At 41.3% G+C, this 24,057-nt stretch overlaps 1 protein-coding gene across 13 annotated transcripts; it reads right to left on the bottom strand.

Moving 5' to 3' along the window:
- Window positions 1–5,602: 5,602 nt before the first annotated feature.
- LOC147617298 (uncharacterized) lies at window positions 5,603–19,191 on the bottom strand. 13 transcript variants are annotated; one of them, XM_086776932.1, is made up of 5 exons: window positions 19,084–19,182; window positions 18,946–18,981; window positions 17,746–17,847; window positions 17,563–17,632; window positions 5,603–6,868 (listed from the first exon to the last, which is right to left on the bottom strand). In XM_086776932.1, the coding sequence occupies exon 5, from the start codon at window positions 6,724–6,726 to the stop codon at window positions 5,797–5,799; it is 930 nt and encodes a 309-aa protein (XP_086633058.1). In that variant the 5' UTR covers window positions 6,727–6,868; window positions 17,563–17,632; window positions 17,746–17,847; window positions 18,946–18,981; window positions 19,084–19,182; the 3' UTR covers window positions 5,603–5,796. The 13 variants fall into 13 exon arrangements, with proteins under 13 accessions (XP_086633058.1, XP_086633056.1, XP_086633062.1 ...); XM_086776930.1 differs by lacking the exon at window positions 19,084–19,182 and having other exon boundaries at window positions 18,946–19,077; XM_086776936.1 differs by lacking the exon at window positions 19,084–19,182 and having other exon boundaries at window positions 5,603–6,857; window positions 18,946–19,077.
- Window positions 19,192–24,057: the final 4,866 nt, after the last annotated feature.

Raw genomic sequence — 24,057 nt, 5'->3', positions numbered from 1 at the left:
TTTAAACTCTCTCTCTCTCTCTCTCTCTCTCTCTCTCTCTCTCTCTCTCTTTCATAAGTTTTGAGAGTGAAGATAGCTAGATATGGGGCAAGGTAACTGCACTAGAGGACATGATATGCTAGCTTTGTCATACAGAGGTTGACACAGAGGCCCATTATATATGTTGATGCCCGGTATACTAAGAGATCAAGGGAAGGTTCCACTGTCTCTTCCAAGACGGATTTGGACCACATGGATTTCCTAGATCAGAGATGCATGTGTATCTTTCTTCTAGAGCTCCACAACACACAAGGAGTCCTTATTGCAGCCCAGACCAGTTGCACCCGAGGAGGACCAACACAGAGAGCTCTCACTGACTTATTCCAGACTAGGGCTCTGAGAGAAAATCCACCCACTACACTCAACCTCCAGGTTGATGCAGGAGCCCGACCGAGAGGAGTGAAATTAGATAGAGCCATGGAGCTATGCAGAGCCTAATGCCTCCAACCGTGTGCCCTTCGCCCACACTCTCACCATAGGAGGATTAGAGCCATCGAGCTATGCAGAGCCCCGACGCCTCCAACCCTATGGCCCTAGCCCACACTCCTATCACCACAAGAGGATCAGAGCTATCATTTCCCACCACCATAGGACTTTCTTCCACCAGCTCATCTTTAAGTGCCCTATGCGGGATATTTTAGGGTGATGTGAGAGCTTGATACTCTTTGTATTGGGATTAGCTTTTGCATTTAAGCTCTTATTCCTTTCTTTTATTTTTAGTATCCATGATGATGTATTCCATGGACATGATGTAATCTTTTGGTCTCATAGGTCATTTCGGCCTTTTGGAGACGTTAATATCTCTCTCTCTCTCTCTCTCTCTCTCTCTCTCTCTCTCTCTCTCTCTCTCTCTCTCTCTCTCTCTCTCTCTCTCACACACACACACACACACACACACACACACACACACACACACACAAATCTTACATATAAGCTAAGGTGACAAGGATTCCAATGACATTTATGAAAATGCATGATGGAAATGTGGGAGCATGTTGCTCATAAATTTCAAGAAAATTTTAAGAAGAAGTGGAATTAACCTCACCATGGGAAAGCATCGGCCAAGGTAGAGATCAGAGGTCCAAACCTCTTGGACACTACCAATGTCATTTTTTTGGGATATGGTCATGCAATGTCCATAGTGTTTGTGTCAAACATTTCTTTGAAAATATATCCATGATTAGATATGAAGGTATGAGTAGACAAAGTTATATGCTGGATGATGTAAAGAGGTTGCTCGCTTTGGACAAAATCTTTAAATTCTTGCCAACAAGAAGGTAGAGGATCCCCTAAGAAGACATCATCTGCATCCAACGGTGTAATTCTTTAGAAACATCCACCTAAGCGATGAGATTATCATGCCTCAAAACCTCAAAGCTAGTCATGTAAGATAGGAATGTAAATATATTGCATTCTACCTGATCTTCAAAGTCCTAATGGTATTTAAAAAAAATAACATTGTAATCTAAATTTCATCTTTATATCTCAACTCATTCCAATGTTTTACAATTTTGATTGAGTCACCTCTACTAAGAACATGGATGTAGTAGGAAATAGTTTACCATAAGAACTATAATGATCATGTTTACAACCCAGTCTTACCAAGTGATTGGATGTGTAATATGATAATCATCATGAACCTAATATACATCAAGATCATGAATTATCCATATCGATGCATGTGTTAAGGATGTTATGTGATGGAGTTCAAACTTTCGTCCTCATCATACCCCCTCAAGATCAACACAGTTATAATATGAAAATAATTCCAATTACATGATATTGCAAAGGGAGGGGAGGGGTTGCACTTATTGTGCTGAATCATCCCCTCTTAAGGACAACATCCTAAAGTAAAGGTCAAATTATGCCCTATGTTTTGCAAAAAAAAAAAGATCCCAAAGGCTTTGTGAAGATATAAGCTGTCCTTTTTATCCAATTTGAATTCACTAGATGCAAAGAATAACATCTCCAAAAATTACTCTTTCCCTAATAAAATGCTCTTTTGTATCAATATGTTTTCTTGCGCGATGAATCCGGTTCTTTGTGCAAACATATTTTCACAAAAGAGAGATGTGGGTTGAGTAACATCTAGAAAACCAAGTGAAGAAACCAGTCTTCTAACCAAATAGCTTGACATGTAGCTGCAATTAATGCTTTATACTCAACTTTTGTAGATGACAAAAAATAGTATATTTTTAGAAAGCCCAGAGATGGCTCCACTACCAAAGAAAAATGCATTTCCATGAGTACTATCATTGGGAACACCTACATAATCAAAATCTAAAGAACCGTGTAAGTTTATCAAATTTCCATGAGTATTCCTATCATTGGGATCACCTGCATGATCAAAATCTAAAAGACCATGTAAATTTATCAAATTTCCATCATATGTGAGACCGAAGCCCCTTGTTCCATTAAATTATTTTAAGTACCCTCTTTGTTATGAATTTTGCATCATGTGTCAGACCAAAGTTCATTGTTTCATTGAGGTGTTTAAGTACTTTCTCTGTTATTCTCCATTGGGAAACCTTTGGATGATTAGACATAAAGTGAGCCAACTCTCCGACACTATATTGTATACATGGTATACATGTCCTAGTAATAGTAAGACAGAGAAGTGAACCAACGAAACTTCCAGATTATTGTGTTGTATTCAATGTTGGCTCCTCCTCATACTTGAGAAGCTTGTTGGATGTTTGCATCCACCATTGAAATCTTAAATGGCTTACAATTCGCTATGTTGAACTTCTACAAATACTTCCCTTGGTAAATAAAAGTAGTGTCATTTGACCTATAAATCTCAACTCCCAAACAATAGTGACCTAGGCCAAGATTCTTCATATCAAATTGAGCATGCAAGTTAGCTTCAAGATTTTCCATTAAAACATCATCATTACTAGATGTCATGAGTAGGTCATCAACATTTAAGAAAACAATCATGTTTATAAATATCCATGATCTCATAAAATGCAAAGGTGAGAAATGCCTTTAGTCTTGCATACCAACTTTTAGGTTGCATAACAAATGCTCTCTTCTTTGCATGACAAAACCTTGTGGCTACTCCATGTTGATCTCTTCATTAAAATCATCATTAAGGGAGGCATTTCTAACATCCAAATGCATAATACTCACTATGGTTGAATCAAGCTTTTGCCCATGCATCAAATTTCATATATTTTGCCCACAAGTTTTACCAAAGGCATTCCAATTACATATTTTGTTGTTTCAACTTAATCCATTTTAAATGCCCATGCTGCTTGTGCCATGATTATATGGTAGACAAGGATTCATGGCATTACATGAACTCCTATAATACTAGTTAACAAGCTTGAAAAGCTTGCTTTGCTTCACATCTTTTGCAATCACTTGCTATGCTTGGCTTTGGCTTGAATCAAACATTCATTTTTGTAAAAAAATGATTCTATAACTTTTCTTTGTCATGGCTCCAACAGAGATCCAATAGAGATTGGAATTTTCTTAACAAAACCTTTCATGCCTATATGCATTTGCATGAGAATTCTATCTTTACCTTGGATTGAATTTGGTGTTTTGTCTATTATAGTATAGATGAGGGCTCTTGTATCTAAAATAGATGTGTGTTGTATCTAAAATAGATGAGTGATGTTATATCTAAAATAGATGTGTGCTATTGTATATAAAATGTAACCTAAACTTGAAAATAGTTCTTTACTATGTGCCATATGAGTGGAGGCTCCACTCTCTATCCACTAAGGATAGTGACATTGGGGAACATTAAGCCTCCTCAACAAGGATCCATATTGTAGTCACTGGAATTATGTACCCAAGTTTACCACAATAATGGCATGCAATATTCACCTTGTGCTGGAAATTTTGTTGATTTGGAATGTTTGGTTGCCAAATCTAATTGTTGCCTCTTCCTCTTTGTTGAGGGTCTTGACCATTGCTTGAGTTAGAGCTTTGTCATGGAGTATATTGGCTGTTATGAAATTTGCCTTTGCCTCTTTCTTAACATTTTCCTTGAGATGAAGTCATAGCTTGCTCATTGAATAGTGAGAAATGGAGGGCATAGCACCTACTAAATTCCAACAAAGCATAATGGAAATAAAAAGTGAAAACTATGGAATCTGCCTAGTACCCAGTGATGATCACCAAGGTTCCATATGTGAAAGCCTGATATGATTATATAGCCATCTCAAGACCTCATCTCGTGATAAACGTGACAGGGTCCAAACTCGTAGATTTCCATAAGATAAAAAAATGAGGGAAGTGCTGTGAAAGCTTGACATGATTATATAGCCATCTCAAGACCTCATCTTGTGAAAAACGTGATGGGGTCCAAACTTGTAAATTTCCGTAATATAAAAAAATGGCAAGGGAGGAAAGTGCTTGTGACACCACCTAGTGGTTGATCCTCTGTGTTGTGCTTTAGGCCTCTTATGTATAGTGTCATTTGAGGGCATCTAGCTGCAGCAAATTGTTTAGAGGTCACAAAGCAAACTCCATGGCTAGGTCACTCAATGTGTGTGCTCATTTAGTTCCCTTCAATCTCCTCTTTTCTCACTCAGCTCACTAGCTTGGCATTGTCCAATGCTCTGGAAGAATGGTGATAAGTCTCACTTTGACTCTTGTCATGGTCCTTTCGGCTCCTTTGTCCCCTCAAGTTGGTTTCAACATCATCGTATCTCATGCAAAAAGAGTGGCATCAACATGTTCTCTCTATATATATGACCCCCTGGCTCTCACTCTTACCCTTTTACACCCACACTCTGTCACTTGACAAAGAGGGCCAAAACCACCTCTAAAATAGACATTAAAAAAGACTTCGTCTCACAATACGTCGGGCATCAAAGGATAGCTTGCTCAATCTGAACCTCACGTGTGTATATTTGCAAAACATCAGTTCACACGTGTGGATGGCACACGTCCCCCTACCTCAATATGGAGTTAGCATGATCACCCCCATAGCTGGCTCATGGAGATCCCTAGTGCATGCATCATGAATCCCTAGGTGACTAAACATCCTAATAAAACCATCTGCCCTCACTAAGACAACTATCTCAATATAAGCACATTTTGATCAGGAGTGCCTCTAGATATATTCATGTCCTATGGATGTGCCAAATGTTCTCTCTCGTAACTCATTTCAATTTCCAACTCAATGGATACTCCCCATCATCCACCTCATAGTCTTGGTATACCATCAACAATTTTTGACCCCTTGTGATTTTAAATGCATCAATGAAGACAGAACCAGCCATGGCATCATTTTCTACCCTATGCTGTAGTTCCAAACTGGAAGGTCTGTAAATATGTGCTCAGCTGAAATGAGGCATCTGTATGGTATGGATGCATTGGAAACTCATGTAGAAATACGTGCCTGCAGGTGTGCGAGAGAGAGAGAGAGAGAGAGAGAGGATACAAGGTAAAAGCACCAAAAATCAAAGCAATGCATCAATCTTTCTAAGCTAGACTGCTCAGCACTACAGTTTTGAATAGCAGTCAAATTTCTGTTGAAAAGAACAGCTCAAAAACGAAGATAATTTTTACACTAGACTTTTAGATGGGTAGATCTGCGAACAAATACTTTCATAGCAGGGGGTCATGCCCCGTTCTGATTAACAGTAAGAGATCAAAATATCCAACAGTTATCAATCCCTACTAAGACACCAACAAACATAAAGAAGCTAAGTAAGAGTGCCATGGAATGGCTTCAGCTGCTCCTCTAATAGACCACCTCATTGATCAACTACAACTCCAGTGGCAGAAATAGCCACTTTACTTAATGGTGACATATCTATTAGTACCATGTTTTGCCCAGTGATTCTTCAAGTCAATAGGTTTTGTAACATCTACACCAGCTCCTGCTAACCTTTCCAAGAGCTTCTTGAATGCCCCACCACTCATTTTACGACCTGCAACTCGAGAACCGCGTTTGGTCTGATTCACAGGGAGAGGGTATACTGAGAGAAAATTGGTGCAGCAAGCTGATTGCCAGCCCCCACTACCCCACCTGTAACACTGCTGGTTGGTTCCGGTACACGAGCAGAGAGGAACAGGAGTGGAAGACAAATCATATGGAGCCACATAAGCAACTATACTTTTGGAGACATCCTCCTGCTTAATTTTCTCTGTTTTAGCTGGTCCATCCTGCTGAGCTTGCTGCTTCCGTTTCCTCTTTGAAGACTTGGATCCTTTCTTATCCTGGCTTGCCGTCCCACTAGCTTTCCGTTTCTTGGGAGTCTCATTTTTTGCTTTCTTAACCTGTTGCTTTCCTTGCTTCTGTGGGGGCTTGGCTTCTGTATGAGTATTTTCCATCTCGTTAACAGTACTTGGCAAACACAGTAAATTGGACCCCACAGGAAGGCGGTTTGCTGCAAAGTTGACCATCTGCATGAGCTTTGCAGCACTTTCTGAGTCATTTTCATTGGCTCGTATCATGGTGAGGGCTGTTATGGCACTATCACGCTCCATCCATGCTGTGTTTCTATCTGCATAGGCTAAATCTCTCTGCAGCAAAGCTGCATCACGTTCAGCATATGCACTCTTCTTCTCTGCTATGGCTTTGTCCCGCTCGGCAAACGCAGCATCCCTTTCAGCCACAACTTCTGTTAGCTTTGTAGTTGATTGATCCCTAAAAAAGTCCTTTAGATATGTTTGGTCAAAGTTAGCCCAGTGCCGCAACTCCATCTTTGCAGGGTCTTCCATCTTGCCTTTTAGAAGGATGAAAGGCGAAAATCTAAACTGAGGGCAGCCCACTGAAAACCCTAGTCCAGAACAAAACGCAAGGATGTGCTATTCAGCTAACTATTGATGCCGCATATGATTAGCATTAAGCCCTGGAAATGTCCTGCAGTAAAAGATACGTGGCTTAAAAGAATGAGATACACATTCCAGACCTCACCCCACACTGTAAATGTCCCAAATGAGGTTGCTGAGAAAAACAAAACACACTTGCATGATATCAAAAGAAAGCAACCATGAAATTGTTGGAAAACAACGAGCTTTATGCCAATGAAAAGAAAAGAAATCAGAGTTCTATTTGTTCGAGGTTCAGTGCCAATGGCATCTGATTAGATCCCGCCAAAGTGGCAGAAATCCTTAATTGGGAGATTCCGAAAACAGCATTGATGCACAGTCATTTGTGGGAATTTGCCTAGCATATTCCACCCACATCAACAAGTATTTAGACCTTTCGGCAACTCTCATAGATCTGCTCAAGGGTGTCAAGACTCGTAGGCAACGCATCCACATGACTCCGCATGGGCTGCAGGCTTTCAAAGACCTCAAGGTTGCTTTAACAGAGGCCCCTGCCCCTTGTTTAGTGCTTGCCTCATGGGATGATCCATGCTAACCACCGATGCAAGTAACATCACCATTGGAGCTCTTTTACAGTAGTATGCTCATCCTGGACACTTGTTACAGCAATTGGGCATGTATTTGAGCCATTGGGCACTTGCTATTGCCAAGAGGTAGTGTATCTCAGCCATATTGGCTTATGGACAGATTTATAGGCTTATGATTCAGCCATATGGATTTATGGATAGCTTTATGGGCTTATGATTCAACCATATGGGTTTATGGACAGCTATGTGGGCTATTGGATAAGCCATGTTGACCAGTACCTCTCCGTGGGAGCTCACGTACCATTGCATTAGTATTATCATTTCGTCTCTTGTAAGTCGTGAACCTTGCGAGGCCTATCACTATCCACACAGAATATACATATTCTTGGCAATAAAATAGTCCAAGGGGGGGGGGGGGGGGGGAGGGGGGGAGGGGGGAATATAGGGTCGATCAATTCCGACCGTTATGGTGTCATATGTGCACATCTCTCTTTTATAGTTTGGTGGAATTAAGTGGCATATGTTTAAGGTTGTGGACAATTTAAAATTGCATTAATGGCCAAGTATTTTGTGAAACCCTTGCCCCCACTCGGAGTTACATTGATATCAAAGCCTTAGTTCTTTCACACTCGTGTGAAGATGATCCTACTAATGGAGAAAAACAGGTTACTCACGCTACAACTACAACAAGCAAAAGAAGCAAAAGAAAAGATAGAGCAACCTAAAGAACAGCCTATAGAGCAAGGTCCCCAAAATTTTCAACACATGCTTCTTCTCATGGAGCAACAAAGAAGATGGGAACTTGCCGAGGAGCAACAAATAGAGGAAGCCATACGTAGGGAGACTGAAGACTGACCCCATGTAGAACGCGCCGCGTTGGAGTATCAACATAAGCTCAATTGGGAAGCCATGCAACTCCAGCATTAGCACTTGCTAGCAACTTGTCATGCGCATGCACATGGACAAGGCTGATCCAAAGCTAATCACTCATTTGCAGCATATAAAACATTAGGATCTGAGCTGTAGCAGCTGTCACTCGCATGAGGAGGCTTGTGTAGGGACTAGGACCTTGTCGGCCAACAATTCAACATTCACCTGATGAGGGCAGCATATATATTTATTGGTATCCATGGAATTGGCCGACAGTAGGTTGGCCAATTGATTTAATCCTCCAAGAGCCTATAAAAGGCAATGCCAGTGTTCATTGTAGTTCATCTGATCCCCACTATGTGGTGTGTCAAGAGTCAGTCTTTGAAGGCCATTAATGTGCAAGCACATGGACATGGCTGATCCGAAGCTAATCCCTGATTTGCAAGACGATAGTTGATAGATTCAATAAATTTTGTATGCTTATACCATGCAAAAAGATGGCCACAGTAGAAGATATCGACCGGCTCTTTCTCCGACATTGGTATCCAGTCTGTGGTTTGCCACAGCCCATTACTTCAAATCGGGATCCGAAGTTTAATCTCACTTCTGGTGAGCTCTGTTTGACAACTTTGGTACCAAATTGCAATTGTCCAATGCATTCCATCCTCAAACCGATTGCCAAACTAAGATTTACAACCAATTGGCTTTCGATGTGCTTCAAGCATCGAAGTGCGAAGTGCCCGTTGGTGCAAACAATTCTCAATGACACACACTCATCAAGCGTTGGTAGAACTCCTTATGAGGCAACCTTTGGTTGAAGATTTTCATCCCTTCTCACGTAGATGATATATCCTTCTTGGAAGCCAACAAGACATCAGAAACATTTTCAGCCATCATTGAGTCAGTTAAAGAGCGCCTTACCAAAGCTCAGGAGGCTTATACTAGACATGTAAACTGTTGGGTATGGGGGAAGAAGCCTGCACATAGACACACACACACAAGTGCAAGAGAGAGAAGAACTGGTGAAGCTCAAGAGTGCTGGAAAAGATGTACTCAATAATAATATGAAAGTACAATGTGAGTACATAAAGTAGCCTAGGACAAAGTGCCCAACACACGTGTGTTCACACGGGGAAAAACCTGTGTCCAGTCACAGGGAAAAAGTGCCTGTGAGTAAGCTATGTTCATACCTGAACTAGCCGGGAGTGGTCATGACCAACAAACCCCCCTCAAGTGGGGTGTGAACGGGGACAGGGTGTAGCAGACTACCCTGGAAGAGGCTGTAAGCTCAAAGCTTTGCGGAAAGCTTCAAACTTTTCCCTTGAAAGAGGCTTTGTAAACCCATCTGCTATATTGGCATGTGTAGACACATAAGCCAAGTAAATCTCTCCTCCATGGAGCCTTTCCCTTACATAATGATAGTGAACCTCAATATGCTTTGTGCGGGCATGAAATACTGGGTTTCGTGCAACTGCCAAAGCACTCTGACTGTCAGTGTAAATGGTGGTAGGGGACTGCTGTCCAACACCAAGATCGGCTAGAAGGCATCGTAACCAAACACATTCCACAGTAGCTGTAAAGGCTGTCCTGTATTCAGCTTCACAACTAGAAGTGGCCACTATAGGTTGCTTCTTACTAAGCCATGACATGCATGAGTCACCAAGAAGAAAACAATTACCGCTCGTTGACACTCGTATGTCATAGCAACCTGCCCAATCACTGTCTGTAAATGCAAGCAAGCATAGTGTAGAAGAACTGCCATAAAACAAGGCAAAGTTTACAAAGCCTTTAAGATAGCGAAAGACACGCTTACACGCTTGCCAATGCATAGTGCTCGGACAATGCATGAATCTGCTCAACTGAGAAACATCATACTATATGTCCAAACGAGTAGAGCATAAATAGATAAGGCATCCCATAGCTTGCTGATAGGTGGCAACATCAAAAGGCTCGCTAACATGCTCAAGTGACAATTTTAGACCTAGTTCCATAGGAGTAGAAACAGGTTTACAATCTGCCATGTGAAAACGCTCAAGGAGCTGCTCAACATATCTGCACTGAGATAACATGATACCCCCCTCAAAAGGTATAAACTGTAATGGGGATAGCTTTACTCCTTGTGACACTTTATATGTACCAGACATTAAGAAGAATCTCATTTCTGTTTCAGTCCTTGCATTATCTGGGTTTAAGGTTCAGTTTTTGGCCATTGTTGCTCACTGTATGACAGCAGAGATTCAGCTTCTCTTATGCTTTCTGGGACATTATGCAGTGGCTTGTATAAGCTTGATATGTATGATAGGAGTACTCATTCTCATGATGCTATGCTTGCATCCACCTCCCGTGTGTTGAGTGACACTGAGTTATGGCATGCTCGGTTTGTTCACTTGAACTTACCATCTCTTGTACGCTTGTAGAAGCAAGGTATGCTGCATGAGCTTTCGCCTATGCAGGTTCCCTTCAAGCATGTATGTGAGGGATGCATCCTTGGAAAGATGCACAAGAATTTCTTTCCTAAAGATGGGGCTATGAGGGCTGTCCAACCATTACAGTTTGTTCATAGTGATCTTTGTGGCCCCATGAGGGCTCCATCTTTTGGAGGACACTTGTACTTCATCACGTTCATTGATGACTACACTGGGTTTTGTTGGGTGTATGGTTTAAAAACGAAGTCAGGTGCCTTTGCAGCTTTAAGAGACTTCCGTCCCATGGCTGAAAATGCTTGTGGACACAAGCTTGTCACATTGGGTACAAATCGAGGGGGGGAATATTTGTCAAATGAGTTCATAGCTTGCATGTAGTTACATGGTATTTCTCATCAGTGTACTACCCCCTATACTCCTCAGCGCAAAATGGAGTTGCAGAGAGACGTAATCGTACACTTATGGAGATGGCACGTTGCATGCTCAAAAGCAAGGATCTGCCTAGCAAGTTTTGGCTTGAGACGGTTATGTGTGCCAATTATGTGCTTAACCTGTTGCCTCATTAAAGCCTTGAAATCTATGACTGCCTATGAGGCATGGAATGGCAGGATTCCAGTGGTGACTCATATGAGAGTCTTTGGGTGTTTGGCATATATACATGTGCCCACACAACAAAGACATAAGCTTGATGCAAAGGCAATCAGCCTGTAGATGCCTTTGTAGCCCTGTCCAAGTATCCGACACAAGAATGATATCATCAGCATATAATAGAATGTGTACAGTCGTACCTGAGATGTCAATCCCAGAGCCTTCTCCGTGTATGATGTAGTCTGCTTCGTCGATGTATAAGCCAAAGAGTGTCGTGGAGAGAGGGCAGCCCTGCTTCACACCAATGGTGAAGGCAATCATATCTGATAGTCCCCCTAGGCATCTAACTCGTCCAAACACTTGCTCATATAATCTGTAAATCCCCCACATCATGTCAAGGGGTATGCCCAGTGTCTGTAAGCGGTGGAAGAGGCGCTCTCTCGGGACTGTGTCGAATGCTTTGCGGAAGTCCACAAAACAGCAATAGAGTCTCTGTCTCCGTGCCCGAGTTTGGTCAATCAGGCATCTCAGGGTGAAAATGCGATCAATAGTCGCCGAAAACCTGCCTGACTAGGGGCACGAAGCCTCTCCCTCTCAGCGTGTGCGCTCAATTCTGCCTCCAGGATAGCCCCATAGAGTTTGGCCAAGGTATGACCAATCATGATAGTCCTGTAATTACCGGGGTCCAACATGTCCCCAGCTTTGTGGATCGGTATAATAGTGTGCATCGTCCACTCAGCCGGGAAACCTTCTACCAGAGCCCTGTTAAAGAGGTAAGCAATAAAAGGAGAGAGTGTGTCAGTTGCATAAATGAAATGCTCACCCTGTAAGCCGGTGTGATCCTCAGCTCTCCCATGTTGGAATCTATGTATAGCTCGAGATACCATATCGGTAGTAAAGAAAACCGATGAGGTCGGTGGAGTCTCGGTGGGGCGAGGGATGAGTGGCTGGTGCGGAACATCATAAAGCCCTTCTGCATAACTCTGCCAGCGTTGAGGATTAGTTATCGGGGTGGGGGGGCCGTGGCTCTCTGAGTCGTCGCCAAGCAGTGGCTGCATCTTTGCTCATGAGCATGTGGTAGATGTCCCAGTATTGAGCCTCCTCATATGTGCGTCGCTTACGGCGTGTAAGAGACCGCATCTGCTACTGGCCTGCTGCTGTGTTATTTCCCCTTTCGCTATCTGGGCTCGGAGATGTCGATGAAGCTCTCTGCACTCATTATCATACCATCTATTTTGGGGCATGTCCCCGGATCTAGGTGGCTTCCCTGTCTGGAGATGGTGTGGAAAGCTGTGGCTAGCTGCTGTGTGCAGTATGTGTGAAAGCTGGGCCGTCAATACATCGATGGGTGCTGTAGGGTCCATACCAAAGAGGCCATCATGTACTTTTGAATCATAAACGTCTGCAAGCTCCCGGGTAAAGTGGAAGATGGTACGAGATGCCTGAGTGGTCGGGGGTGGCAGCTCAAGAGAGCTCCTAAGAGAAAAAGCCAAATAAGTATGGTCCGCACCAATGGGACATGTAGGGATAGTGAAAGAGTCTATCAGGTCTGTGCTCTCCCGCGAGCCCAATATGTAGTCCACAGTGCTGCTGCCTCCTGATGATGGGAAACATGTGAGTCTTCTCGATTCTGGCCATTGTGACATCCCGTTATAAATAACGAGATGGTGTCTAGCTCCCAGGTCCAGAAGGTGTTGCCCATAACTTGTACTGTCTGGCCCACTGTCCTCTGACATCCTCGTGGTCCCTGCATCTACATCGTCTAGTGCCTGTAGGATGAGGGGATCTGGACACTAATTTCATCATTGAAGTTACCCGACCTGTTTTACTGCAGCCGACAGCCTCTTCATGCATTCCACTCAGCCGACAGGTCTTCTTGTCCACTCCAGTCCATCCCTTGCCATAACTTGCACACCAATGCTCCAAATCTGTGTCTTCTAGTGAGTCTTTATCATGTTGCCTCTAGGATTAGCCTTGAGATAAGCATGTACATGTGTGTGCACATGACACACAACTTCCAGTCATGTGATAACCTGAGAGTAGCTATGAGAATTGCCACCTCCAACACCCTCCTTCAATTCAAGCACCTTGATCAAATAGAGGTTAGGACCGCCCAGGACCACACACGCCGAGCTCTGATATCATGTCAAAGTTGTTAGAATCCATGCATCTCAATGTTTTGGGGATCTACCATTTATTTAGTATGTTATGTATTTTCTCCTATTTATTTTGTCCAGTGCCAGTCGGCCAGCCCTAGAGGCAGTTGGTCAGGTCTCTCTTGCACTATATAAGGAGTTCCCCCAATATTCACTCATCATCCACTTCCCTTGCACAAGTTCAACACTCAGTTGCTGGCTATTGCCATTGTAAAGCTTTCCTGCTATTAGAAAAGGTGATCTTGTCCAACTCTCTCAATCTCCTTTGCACTCTCTCATAAGTTTTACTGTTCATGCTTCCACCTGTGCATTCTCCATCATGGTATCATACGCTTAGGTCCAGGCTGCTCCAAGCTCTGCAAATCTGCCCACCTTTCTTTTCTTTGCTGTACGTTTTCCTCCATCACTCTTCCGACTGCAGATCCAAGACAACAATGGCTGCGTTTCCCAACTGTGCTGCGTTTACAGGTCCAGCCACCCTGTTGTTTCCTGTCGGCCAGCCCTTACAGGTTGCATTTTCTTCTACAGAGGCAAGAGGTAGAGTTGTGGCTGTGTTTTCTGCACCGGCATCTATTTTTTGGTGAGTTCCTTGCATTTGGTGTTGCCAGACAAGCGGCCCTACATTGTCTTCTTCCTCCACGAGTCCCTGCCCTTCCGGTAGGAGGTTCCCGGTGGATCTTGGACTGTTTTGCTGCTGTCCAACCTCTTGCTCTCTCAGGTTTGAGAGGGGGCTGATTGTTCTTGGTGCCTCGCTTCATTGGAAAGCACTTGAGAGAAGTATATACCTAGATGAATCCAGAAACATGCCCAACTTCACCTTTTAGGAACGTGCATGTTATATACTCATGGTAGTCAACCCACAAGACTACATAACTATCAACTCCATTATGCATAGTATGGAGTGCAGGAAGGTCATGTAGTGGCCTATGAATCCCGAAAACTTAGAACACATGAGAGAAATTATCCCGTCCATGACTTGGAGTTATTCTCAGTAGTGTATGCTCTGAAGTTGTGGAGACATTATCTTTTGGGACAAAGGTTCACCTTGATGTATGGTATGTTGATTCAGGTGCTTCAAACCACATGACAAGTCATGGTGAGTGGTTCAAGGAGATGAAGAGTGGTTCAAGGAGATGAAGAGTCTTGAAAGACCAGGTTTTGTTGAAACAGGGGATGGCACTACTCATCCGATTTCCCATGTTGGAGATGTGTCATTGTCTATGCAAGATGGTAAGGTGAAGTACCTTGTAGATGTACTTCATGTTTCAAATATTATAAAGAATCTGGTTTCAGTTGCCCAGATGATTGAGCAGGGTTTGCAGGTTAGGTTAACCCTGATGGCTATTATGTAGAAGACTTTAAAGAGAAGTGCAAGTTGGTTGCAAAAGGCAACACAGTGGGCATAATGTTTACATTGAATGTAAATATGCCTAAAGTGAGTGCTGCAATGTTTACAAAACAGTTCAAGAGTTGTTGCAGATACAGACATTTGGCATAAGATAATTGGGCATGTAAATGTGCAAAGGATGAAGTCTATGCAGACTAAAGAAATTGTGACATGGCTGCCTAAGTTTAAGGTTGAAGATATGCAGAAAGTATGTGAAGCATGTAAATTTAGAAAGCAAACAAAGAATGTATTTTCACGACAAAAATGTGAGCACGAATGTGCTAGATGTTGTACATTCAGATGAACCCAACAGTGGGTGTAGAACTCTGTATCAAGATATGCTCTCACACACACACACACATATAAGAGCATATATTCACACAAAGCCCTTCGTACTGAGTTTCTATCAAACCTCCGGAGATGCAGGCAGACTCAGCCATAATGAAGCCTAGCACTTAGACTTGAGAGAAGTGTTTGAGAGATAAGATTTGTTCTTTGTTGCTGTGGATATGGCTCCCCCTTGTACGAACAAGGATGCCAAGTTGAAAGGCCATGCTCATTGGAAGCTTCAAATGCGGATCTGGTTCATCCACAAGGGTTTGTCGGACATTGTTTAGGGCATTGAAAGGAAGCCCGAGCGTCCTCAAAACTCTAGGCGGTGGACTCAGGAGGATCGGGAGGATGAATTTGTTGCGGAATTACAAGACTGGGAGAATCAGGACTCGAAGGCGCATTCTGCGCTTGTGCGGACCATCACAGAGGAGGTCTCACCAGCGGTGCAAACTCTCACCAAGTGCTCATCACGTATGGTCTAAATTGGAGGATCTCTTTACTAGACATTCATCAATGAGGACAGTTATCTTGCAAGGACAGCTCTACGGCTTGTTATTCCTCCCTGAAAGCAATTCCATGCAGTCTTTTCTCATGAAGGCCAAGGTTATCCATGACCAGTTACTGGCTATGGGTGTTGCTTTGTCCTCTTCTCAGCTGGCTGCTCTTATCCTTAATGACAAGTTCCCCCAATATTCACTCATCATCCACTTCCCTTGCACAAGTTCAACACTCAGTTGCTAGCTATTGCCATTGTAAAGCTTTATTGCTGTTATAAAAGGTGATCTTGTCCAACTCTCTTAATCTCCTTTGCACTCTCTCATAAGTTTTACTGTTTATGCTTACGCCTGTGCATTCTCCATCAAAAGTCACGCAGCAGCAGCACACACACCACCCTAGGGCACTGAGCAACGTCGGAGACTCGACTCCCATCTCCCAACTGTTGCTTCCCCCAAAAACCCGGTCGGAGGAGATATCTATGACAAGGTGCCACCACACCCTATATATGGCTCTTCGACTTCCCGTTCTCTTGCATATAAGATAATCCACCACAACTTCCAGTCATGCAATAACCTGAGAGTAGCTACGAGAATTGCCACCTCCAACACTAAGGTCATCAAAATCCAACTGAGTGGTTGTGACCTGGCACCGCAAAGCTCGAGAAACCACATCATACTCTGGGTATAATCACATGGGACGCGAAATGGGGACGGGGAACAGGGACGGAAAAGATTGAGAATGGCCATTCCCTGTGACTATAGAGTGACATGGGACGGGAATGGGAACGGGAAGATGCTGCCATCCCCAACATTCCCGAGTCTAAAAATGCCCATTCCCTGTGACTATGACTCCGGGGAAAGCTTGGTGAGGATAAGTGCAGCCAGCTGAGCAGAGGACAAAGTAGCACACATTGCCAGTAACTGGTCATGGATAACTTTGGCCTTCATGAGAAAGGACAGGATAGAACTGCCAACAGGACATAACAAACCGTAGAGTTGCCCTTGCAAAGTAACTGCCCTCATTGATGAATCTCGAGCAAAGAGATCCTCCAATTTGGATCATATTTGATGAGCACTGGTAAGAGTTTGCACGGCCAGTGAGACCTCCTTTGTGACGGTCCACACAAGCACTGAATGCGCCTTCGAATCACAATTCTCCGAGTCTTATAATTCCGCAAGGAATTCATCCTCTTGATCCTCGGTCCATCTCCTAGAGTTCAGAGGACGCTTTGGTATCTTCTCACTGCCCTGAACAATATCCCATAAACCCTTGCGGATGAACCAGATCCGCATATTCAATTTCCAATGGGCATAGTTGGTTCCGTCCAACTTGTCATCCTTGTTCGTACAAGAGGGAGTCATATCCACAGCAACAAAGTACACAAATCTCAGCACTCCAAGCATCCTCTCAACCACTTTCCAACAACGAAGTGAGGCACGCCTCTCAAATCTGAGAAAGAAAGAGGATGAACAGCAGCAAAACAGTCCACCAAATCACACGAAAACACCCAACCGGAGGGAGGGAAGCCGGGGAGGAAGAGGACCAAAAAGAGCCGCTTGTCGGGCACCTCCACACGCGAACAAAACACATTCAGCTGTTGTCGACTGAAGAACAAGTATGCACAAGCGGAAGCGTAGACAAAACAAGAGAGAGGAGGGAGCAAAGGAGAGAGAGCTTGTGGACAAGATCACCTTTTATAATAGCTTGAAGCTTTACAATGGCAATAGCCAACAAGTAGTGTTGAACTGTGCTTGGAATGAACTACATCAAGTGAATATGAGAAGACCCCTTTTATAGTGCATATGTGAATTGGCCGACTGCCACAACTTACTAAGATAGGAAAAATGATAAGAGCCCATAAAATAGGCAAACCCCATGAATAAACTGAGATGCACAATTCTAACAATAAGATCTACAAAATTTTGGCCAATCTACTGGCTTACACTTGGCTGCAGTTCTTCAACTTGAGAACTACGAGAGTCTTCTTCCACAAATATGTGCCATTTTGAACACCTGCCAAGGTTACCCTGTCCATAGATTGACTCCTTTGAAAAAAACCAATACTCTAAAAAAGAAGAAACAGAAAACAGAAAAGGAGAATTGAAAGAGGAGGGAGGGGCACATGCCACTGGACTTGGAGCCCAGCACGGTGTCACGTGTACTTTCTCTCAGCCTTAAAAACTGAATCCCATGGATTTGGTCTTCAACCAGTTATCCCTCATTCCATGCTGCTCACCTTGCACATACATAAATACGTAAGTATATGAGGTAAAGATAGTGTGATCATTCCTAATACACCACAGATGCAATGATCATTCCTTCACAAGAATCCCAATGTGGCTAATACGTACTCAAATTCATCTAGCTTGATCACCACTATTCTTTACAAGAGCTGGTACCAGCTTGGATGAGTGCATGTCTCACGAACACATCACCTACCTTCAGTGCATTGTATGGCCATACAATTATGCAAAGAGTCTTGATCACTGACACATTCAATCTCATCTCGAGTTCCAGACCTGACAAGTCTTGATCATTGATGCATTCAATGTCATCCTCAGGAACTAAAGGAACACATCATGAATGGATGAATGGCTCTACAAATTAACTATACACATTGCAGGGGCCTTGTCCAATCGCATTCCCTTCCTTTTGGGAAGGAACAAGCTCCTCCAGTTCTTCTCATATGGGTAAGCACTCCCGTATCATCCAGCCAACTGCAAGTAAACAAAATGCCTATGCTAACACAAGCTGGGTATGGATGAGGGAATCACAAGTCTAGGAGAAATCCAATGAAGATTTATCCTGCTGCCAGCTTCATAGTCAACATATGGACGTACATGGCTGAGGAATTGAGGTTTGTTTGGATTTTTACTAGAGTTTAGGGTTAGGGTTAGAGCTGGGTTTTTACTAGAGTTTAGGGTTAGGTTTAGAGCTGGGGTTTTATCTGTGCCCTTTGAAACATCAGCTTGCTTTAATTTCTATGTATTCAGGTCTTTCAATGGTTTAGGCTAATTCTACTCTTCTACCTTACGCCATAGCCATGGCCATCTGATCTTAGGGTTTTGACTGTCAATGGATCTTCTGTTATGTACCATATGCTGATACGTGCTCTCATCGTTGCAGGATGTCGAATACTGGACTTTTCTTTGACATCGCCATGAGTGGCAAACCTGCTGGCCGAATTGCGATGGAACTCTTCGCTGACTAGAGTTCTCCGTGATAATCAGGGCAGTCATAACAAAAGTGGGCATCGGGGCAGGAAATAGAGGGAGGAGGTAGAAAAAGGAGAGAGATGCCAGAGAGAGAGAGAGAGAGGAGAGTACCTGGAAAACTAAAGCTTTGCCCGCCATAGCCTAGATCTGCAAACACACCAACACGATAACCTTCAAGCCTGTCCACAGAGGTAAGCCCAAACAACAGAACTGCATTTCTACACGGCAGAAGAGAAAAAAACACATCACCTGAGCTCCAATTACAGGTCTCTCTCTCTCTCTCTCTCTCTCAGCTCTCTCTCCTCTCTCTCACCATACGCAATCTCTTCACACACGGCCCCCAAACGTGGGACGCCCAGCCGCTACTTGACGCGAGCCTTGTCGGACACGGGCGGACATCCACTTTTGCGCACGCCAACTTTATTTGTAACCTTTCCCACAAACCACATAATTTTTCAAAAAAAAAGGGGGGCTTTGCAAGAATCTCACGATATATTAAATTTACTAATATTTCATTAAATTCCATTTTTTCACTATGCAAACTCTCAACCCCAAAATAGTGCAGGTGAGTGATACTTTTTAAAGCAATCACATTAATGGGCCATTTACTCTAGGCATGCATCCATTTGGCATGATGTCTAAGGTTAGCAAGACCAAGTGCTTCGCTATCCACCATCAGGTTGGTTACACAAGGGGCTCAAAAATGTGCAAATCATTGTGGTGCGTGTCGTGTCCTCATTTTAATTAGCCTTTAAATGCATGCCCATCTGATATCCAGCCTCACATGTACACCCAATGTACGCCCAAGTTCTGTGGGCATGACGACATCATCATCAGTAATTTGAGAGACATTGCCTTTTTCTACATGGCAGGGGTAGAGGATCCAAAATTAATGCATTTTTGGGCCAATTCCCACACTTGCCAATTTTGTCAACCCTTCCAAAAAGTAGGGGTTGATTTCAATACTACTCTTATACATAAGTCTTTTTATACTAACTATCCACACACAAGGTAGAAACCAATTGAAAATTTTTTACGGCATGGAAGCTGGACCTTTATTAGTTATCTTCCAATTGAACTAACAAATATAGAGGGATCTATATGTAACTAGCCTAAACATATGGCTTTATCACATTCAACGTTAGATGATAGCATATGATAGCATTGTCTAAAATCATGTATGTAAGCTAAACAAGTTCAATGTTCTTCTCACCCCCAAAGTTTTGTTTTTAAAAAATGTCTAGCCCAAAATTCCTTGGTGGGAGCTTTACATGTAAAGACACCAACTCAAAAATAATCATACTTAATTCATCTCTTGTGATTCTAAAATAACCTTAAACTTTCTGAAGGTACACGGAGTATTCTCATTAAGTTTATAATCAATGGCTTTATAGTTTACTTTCAATATAGATGTAGAAAAAGATGAGAACAACATAAAGGATCAATGCTTAAGCACTTAAAATTCCTCAAGTCTCCTTTCATGAAAATAAAAATCCATTATGGCTACATTATGCACAAGGGAAGACTAAAGACTCTAAAGGTGCTAAGAAAGACTATGAGAATTCAACAAAAACATTATGAAGCATGAACACAAATGATGATATGGTTCTTGTGTTTTAACACCCTGCCACACCCCCCCCCCGGCAAAAAAACAAAAAAAACACCACCACCAAAAAAAAGGAAAAAATGTCTCAACTTGTAAGATGTAAAAGAATGCCTTATGAAGATAAAATTCATAATTGGAAACTTTAACATTCAAAATTGTTTTAAAAAAATGACAAAGGCTTAAAATTAAAAAGAAATGGATATCTACACCCGGCTTGTGTAGATAACTCATACACAGCACTTCCGGCAATTGGGTGCACAACCACTATAGTCAGTGAGAGGATCGAACCCAAGGCCTCTGGGATAACACTCATCCTCCTCTACCAATTAAGCTATTGTCATGATTGAAATTGTAAAAATTTTAAAAGTAGGTTGGGTCTTCTCTCCAATAGTAGAATAAGTTCACTTTATAAATAACTCTCGATATTAATGTGACATTAACAAAGATAGCACCCAAAATGATGAGATTTTGGATCTTTAAAATTCATCAAAGGATGGTAAAACCTAAAAATGCTTAAGCACTCAAAAGTCTTATCAAAACTTCAATATGGCTAGAAAAAGACACACTTTGATGCACCAATTGAAGATGAAAGACTCTAAAGATGCAAGAAACACTATAAAGAATATGATTTTCAACAAACAATGCCATGAAGCACTATATATTTAACACAGATAATGGTAGAGAGAAGTGGAGCACTCTCATGTTAAAACCCCCTAAACACTCAACACAAAGAAAGCATGCAATCTATCAAGTTGTGACTATAAAATAAAAGACAAAATTACATTTGACTTTTTTTCCCAATAGTGGACTCGATCTAACTTCACATAATCGCTCAAGATATTATGTGATAAAAAGGCTTTAAAAAGATGACACACAAAACCGAAAATCATGTTGAATTTTTTTTTAATGATCAAATCATGGCAAATTGTAAATGCTTAGTTTTTTTCCATTGTTAATATGACTATAGAAGAGAAAAACACACAACTTTTGCACAAAATCAATAAACATACATTTTTTAGATGTTGAGAAAGATAATCTATTTCCAATGGATAAGGTTACAAAGCATTATACAAGCAACACAATTGATGGTAGGGAATGGGAGAGTCAATAAGTCCTTTAGGGCCCATTTCTACTTTTTTTTTTTGTAGTTTGGAATTGCAATGGCTTATTTTAGTTGGCCTTATGAAATTTTCTAAATATTGGGGATGGCAAATATCATTTTGTTTATGGAGGTAGACAAATACCTCCTCTTGGAAGAGTTAATAGAGAATAGTATGCCCCTATTGATAAAGGTATAAAGGATATAATAGACCTAGCAAATATTTCCAATAAACACACAACTTTTTGCACAAAATCAATAAACATACATTTTTAAGATGTTGAGAAAGATAAATTATTTCTAATGGATAAGGTTATGAAGCATTATAAAAGCAACACAATTGATGGTAGGGAATGGGAGAGTCAACAAGTCCTTTAGGGCCCATTTCTACTTTTTTTTGTAGTTTGGAATTGCAATGGCTTACTTTAGTTAGCCTTATGAAATTTTCTAAAGATTGGGGATGGCAAATATTATTTTCTTTATGGAGGTAGACAAAGTAAAGATTGGGGATGGCAAATATCATTTTCTTTAGGGCCCATTTCTACTTTTTTTTTATAGTTTGAAATTGCAATGGCTTACTTTAGTTAGCCTTATCTAAAGATTGGGGATGGCAAATATCATTTTCTTTATGGAGATAGACAAATACCTCCACTTGGAAGAGTTAATATATAGAGACAAGAGAATAGTATGCCCCTATTGATAAAGGTATAAAGGATTAATAGACCTAGCAAATATTTCATCTCTTCCATTAGATCAATTTGGATATTAGATTACCTTGAGCATTATTGATAGAGCCTTGTCTAAATTGATTAAATGTCACCTTGCTCATAATCTAGAAGTTGCTAAGAACATGATTTTAAAAAATTCACCCCATTATATGGAATTTTTTGTGAATATAGTTGTATCAAGCGATATTGTCGAATCAAGAACCTACATCACGAAAAATTGCTATATAAGCATTCCAATCCATTTTAATAAAAGGATGCGCTATTCATTTACATGCATTGGTTTTTATGGGGGTCCAATGCAAAACTTGGCAACAATATAATGGTGCTCATGTAGTTTTATCTCTAAAAGCTTTTTTTCATAATAATTTAAAAATAATTATGGAGTTAAGCGTTCTCTCTTTGTGGACGGAGATAGCAAGTCCTCTCCCATTTAAGGCCTAATTTACCAGCTACCAAGCACTAGCAGTTTAAAATAGGTTTGAAATGAATTCTCTATAGTTAATTTATGGATTTGGGGATTGGTATGTCTATTCAGAAATTTGTGAACTATTTAATGAACCCTCAAAAATCTCATTTCCATTCTTATGATAATTGATTGTAGGGAGCCATAGTATGTATGTCTTTACAACAATTGGTTATGTTATTTAATCAACAATCAAAGGAACAACTGTACTGTATAATTAATGAGACTTCACAAGTATCATCATGTACATGGATACAAACATTGATAAATAATGAGACTTCACAAGTATCATGTACATTGATACAAGAAAAGGTTTAAGTAATGAAGAATGATAAACCGTTTTTCAATGTGTAGAGGATAAAGGAAGAAAACCGACAAAAGTTTATGCAATGGAAAAATGATGGATAAGATTGTGATGAGACAACCTATCAGCAAGCTACTAGGTTGTTTCACCATTATATCTATTATAAACATTGTAGATCGAGTAAAGGTTTTGGGTATTCACAATGAGCTACAATGAGCTACAAAAGCATGTGTCCCTTCATGTGTAAAGAATACACTACATAGTGCTATCATGATTTATGTTGTGAGAGCTATGTGAAGGTGCATTTTCTATCAAATCATCCACCCGACAAGCGTGTGATAGTGCATATCCTAGAAAAGGTGTAACATTCTCCATGTACATTGGTTATTTTTATGATGGTTGTGACCTCCACCAGGGCAAGTATGGGATAGTGCAAATCCTAGAAAAGGATTAACATTCTCCATGTGCATTGGCTATTTTTACAATGGTTGTGATAAAAAAAAGCATTAGTTCCAAAGTGTAAATGTAATTTAAGCATAACTTCAAAGTTTGATTTAACTTCTTTTTATGATGCCATGTGCAAAAGTAAACATCATCATCAATTAGGAGGCATTTTACAATTCTTATGGAAGTGTCTTGCATTAGTTCATTGAAAAAGCAAGGGGGAAGCATGGAGACCACTTAAAACATTTATTATGACATGACACTCAAGTATAATTTCTATACAACATCTTTTCTTGGCCTCATCCTTGTTGCATAGAAACACATTTTTTATTCAACATATTATGTGTCATAACCATCATAAAGCAATAACATTGTGCAACATCTTAGACTAACCATCATAAAGCAATAACATTGTGCAACATCTTAGACTATGGAGAAGGACAAAAACTATTATCTAATGGGTGGAATAAGCCCCTTAATGTAAATTAACACCATAACTATGCTTCCTTGTTTGCTAATTTTAAATCATTAGAATAAAGATAACTTTTTTAACATAAAGGTTCAAACCTTAAATCAAGG

This window comes from Cibotium barometz, chromosome 37 (genome assembly GCF_041138505.1).
Source record: "Cibotium barometz isolate CiBa-2024 chromosome 37, ASM4113850v1, whole genome shotgun sequence".
Lineage (NCBI taxonomy): Eukaryota > Viridiplantae > Streptophyta > Polypodiopsida > Cyatheales > Cibotiaceae > Cibotium > Cibotium barometz.
The sequence above is the reverse complement of the archived record's forward strand: the minus strand, read 5'-3'. Positions and strand labels throughout refer to the sequence as shown.